Source organism: Rhagoletis zephyria, unplaced genomic scaffold (genome assembly GCF_001687245.7).
Source record: "Rhagoletis zephyria isolate East Lansing unplaced genomic scaffold, Rhagoletis_zephyria_1.1 Rzeph_scaffold_32069, whole genome shotgun sequence".
NCBI classification, from domain to species: domain Eukaryota; kingdom Metazoa; phylum Arthropoda; class Insecta; order Diptera; family Tephritidae; genus Rhagoletis; species Rhagoletis zephyria.
The window spans coordinates 1-3,994 of record NW_016189124.1 but is presented as its reverse complement, the minus strand read 5'-3'; the positions used below and the strand labels follow the sequence as shown (position 1 = coordinate 3,994).

Sequence of the window (3,994 nt, the reverse complement as noted above, 5' to 3'; positions counted from 1 at the left end):
TTTTGACAAAACGTGTCTGCTGTTTTTTCTTCTGATTTTGCTGCTGTTGAAGCTGCTGTACTACAGCTGTACTTTCCACTTTATTTTTTTTGCAGGCAGGACAGGTAGCACTGCTGCTGCAATTTCTGCCGCTGTCAGCTCGAGTGGAAAAGTTTTTCCCTTTTTCTGGCTTGAAAATTTGCATTTTTCACTGGCAGCAACTGCAGCCGCCGCCGCCGCCGCCGATGTTTTTCCTCCTCACCGCCATCATTTGCTCAGTGCACGTTTGACCGGTGATTTTAGCTGACAAATAAGAAACACTGAATAACTCAAAACTGAAAATTCTTTTTAAATTGCTTTTATTCTTTTACTGTCTCTTTTGATTTAAAGTTAATGTGATTTGTGTGAGCTGTGCAAAACTGAAACCCCCTTCTTCTTTTTCTTTTTCTTCTTCTTTTGTTTTTTTTGCTCAAAGATCTGCGCTCAAGAATCGGCCACCCTTGAGCGACTTTCTGCTCTGGAGGAGGAAAACACCGAGCTGAGAAATGCTCTGGGAAAAGCTTCCGAGCTACTAGGCAACTTTGAGCAGTCTGAACAAGAGGTGGCCACCAGCTTGCAGGCAAAGGACGAGACCATTGGCCGACTGTGTGCTCAACTGGAGGAGCTGCTGGAGATGATNTGCTGGAGATGATGGAGGCTAGGAACACTGGACGAAGTTGCAGTCAACAACACTTGTCAACTTTATCACCTTCCTCTTCATCACTCTCGTTATCATCACCACCTTCACCATCACCCCCGCCACTGCCACCTCGAAGACCGCCGCCGCTCAGCAGACAACAGCGAGCCTCTGCTTTGGCTGAGGCCGGTGAAAGGTGAGTTCTGCTGATTTGTATGTTTGTTAGGGTTTTATTTTTATAATAATACAAATATGAAAATATCAAAGTTACTAAATAGTTAAAACTTTAAATCACTTTTTATACAGTAATTTAAAACTATTTATAAATTGACATGTTTTTAATTTTTTTGAGCTATATGTGGTGAATTTTCTGTTAAAAAAGGTTAACTAAATAAACTTAGCGTTTTTATTAAATATTCTTTATACTAGCAAAAGCTGTAACCATAGTTTGCTTAATTTTTATTATAATTTTTTATTTAATTTTGCCAGCTGAACAATCAATACTAATTTTATTAGCAACAGCTGTATGGATAAGTTTAGTTGTAGAGTTTATAATGTATTTGTAGTTTAAGTTTTTGAATAGTTTAAAACAATTTAATAAATCACTTGTTTACTATTATTTTATTCATTGTCATTTTTGTTGTTCATTTTTTTGTGACAAAAATAATTACCATTAAAATGACAACAACACAACACTGACACTAAAAACATTGTTTTTTCTCTCGCTTTCTGACTCGTTATTATTTTATCTATTTCATATGTTTAGCTTGTCACCTACTATTGCACGCTGTGCACACACATTCACTTACCACTTTTACAGACATTAACATACAAAAAAACTTTTACTCATTAGCAGGCAGAAATAATAGGCACCACCACATTTAGTGTCATAATTATCACAGGTTGTCACTGTTTCATTGTCATGAACACATGTTTCAGTAACAAAAATCACCATTTTTTAATCGATAATTTTATCAAACTTTTTTATTTTTAAAAAACAAAAAAATAATTTTTACTTTTATTTGCTTAGTTTATCAATCTTTAAATGTAAAATTTTTTATTAAGAATAATAAAATATAGTTTAAAACAAACTTTTAATTATTTTGAAACAGGTCTCTAACTTAATGCTTATTTATATCCATATTTAAATCATTTAGACTTGTTAAGTTGTGTTTTATTATGCAAAAATGTTTTTATTGCATTTACTAATTTTGACATTAGCTTGACACCTTTTGCACACTGCCACAGCCTGATAAGTAGGTCATTGATCAGTGTGCAGTTGATTATAACAGAACTGTATTTTTATTTTTTAAAAGGTTTAATATTCTTAATGAAGATTGCAAAATCCTTTCAAAAAATTGTTTTTATTTATTTTTTGTTTAATACTTTTTTCTGTTTGTTTGCAAACACGTAATGACAAGCGCAGCTGCAGTTGTACAGTGCGTCACCAAGTTATAACAATAAAGTGCGTTCTTCATTTTCCAGTCATCTTAGTCATCTTTTCACCGTTTTTACCGGTTTTGCTGCATTGCAATCACTATCACTTTACTTGACAGTCTTCTCCTAAGCATCACACATTTTTTCCTCAAAACACCTTACTTTACTAATTAAAAAGTTCCGTTACTCAACTTTTTTATTCCCCATTTTCTTCTTCTTCTTTTTTTTCTCAACAACAGCCACTCTACTTTAACTTGCTCTTCATCGACAAACAAAACTCTAAAACGGAGTAAAAAACAACAACAGAGGAAAAATAACACTACAATCGACAACAAAAGCAGCCACAGCAGCAGCAGCAGCAGCAGCAGAAACAGTCATCGATCAACAGGTGGTCGAGGTTTTAACGAGGACGACAAAACCGCCGACATCGACGATGGTGATCACCAACCCTCGACCACATTTTTCCCTTCTGAACCGCATGACACTGGCGCATCATCACATCTGCTTGTACATCACTACCATCAACCACAACTGAACATCGAAAACAGATCCACCGTTGTACGGTCGTTGCAGTCTACGGGTGAAAGTAATAGCAACAGCAGCAGCAACGACAACAACAACGACCAAACTTTGCCAAATACGCAAACAGAGGATGAGGTAAGCCAAATTGCTTGGTTTTCTACACTTTTGACTGTTGCTGTTGCTGCTGCTGGTTCTGCTGTTCACTAGCAACAGCCAGCTCGTTTTTGTTTACATCCGTTTTAGTTCTTGCTAACCAGAAAGTTATTTTTGTTTTTTGCTGTTTTTACTGTTTTGTCTATCAACACTGGGCAGATCACCCTGAACATCATCATGTCCACTGCCCCGTCTTCAATCACATCCTCCGAATTTGTTGCTGAGGATGAAGATCAGCAGCAGTCTTCAGTGACTACAAGCGAAAATTGTCATCCTCATCATTATCAGCAGCAGCAACATCAGCCAAATCGTCGAAAAAACGCCAATATGTCTAGTGATCAGCAACAACAGCAGTTGATGTTCCAGCAACAACAGCTGTCTAAGCAAAACTCTATCAGTAATGGAAATGGAAATGGTGAAGAAGAGGTGGAGTCCAAGGAAAAGGTCAGCAACCAAAGAGGAAAAAGATCATCAAAAGAAGCGTTTCACAAAAATGGTTTAAGCGAAGTACAGGTAAATAAATTAGTTTTTTCATTAAGTTTGAGTCATAAACCGGTTAAACTATTTTAAAACTAAAACTTCTAGTATTTTAATTAAAACATGGTACCAGTAAAAAAACTCTAATAACTTTAAACATCTTTTTTCCTTCTTTTCAAACTTCATTTACACACTTCCAACTACCTATCTTACCAATCTACCTCAGCCACCAAAAGCGCTCAGTCTGCTGGAGGAGCTGGCTAATAGTGCGCAGCAGTCTGCCCAGGCAGCATCACCAGCAACTTCATTACCACCATCATCACCACCACTATCACCACCACAATCACCACCTCAATCACCACCACCANCCTTCACCAGCCAAAAAATTGGCCAAAAAACCAGCCCCCTTCACCCGCCACAACTCGATTGACATTTGCCCAAATTTTTCTTCATCATCACCACCACCTTCATCACCTCAAACTCCTTCTTCAGAGCTTTCAACAACAGCAAACAGCCTCATCAAAGACCGAGACAGCGCCTTTCCCTCCCTTCCCGATGTGATGCTCCGAAAGCTCTGTCTAATGGGCGAGAACAGCACTGCAATTGAATCGCTCTCCGAGGCGGAAATCGAGGCCAAATTTCAAACCCTTTCACTGGCCTTCAAAACCGACCGTTTCACCCTTGAGGCTCGCATTCGCCGTTGTCGTCACCAGCGGGAGGTGATAGAGGCGGACACTGCCCATGAAGTTG

General features: G+C 38.1%; 1 protein-coding gene across 1 annotated transcript; it reads left to right on the top strand.

Annotated features, from left to right (window-relative positions):
* Positions 1-2,944: 2,944 nt before the first annotated feature.
* On the top strand, positions 2,945-3,280 carry LOC108353896 (small heat shock protein hspG3-like; the record flags this gene model as incomplete). The annotated part of the gene is made up of 1 exon (XM_017605084.1): positions 2,945-3,280. A coding segment is annotated over exon 1 (336 nt), but the record flags the coding sequence as incomplete, so codon positions are not given.
* Positions 3,281-3,994: the final 714 nt, after the last annotated feature.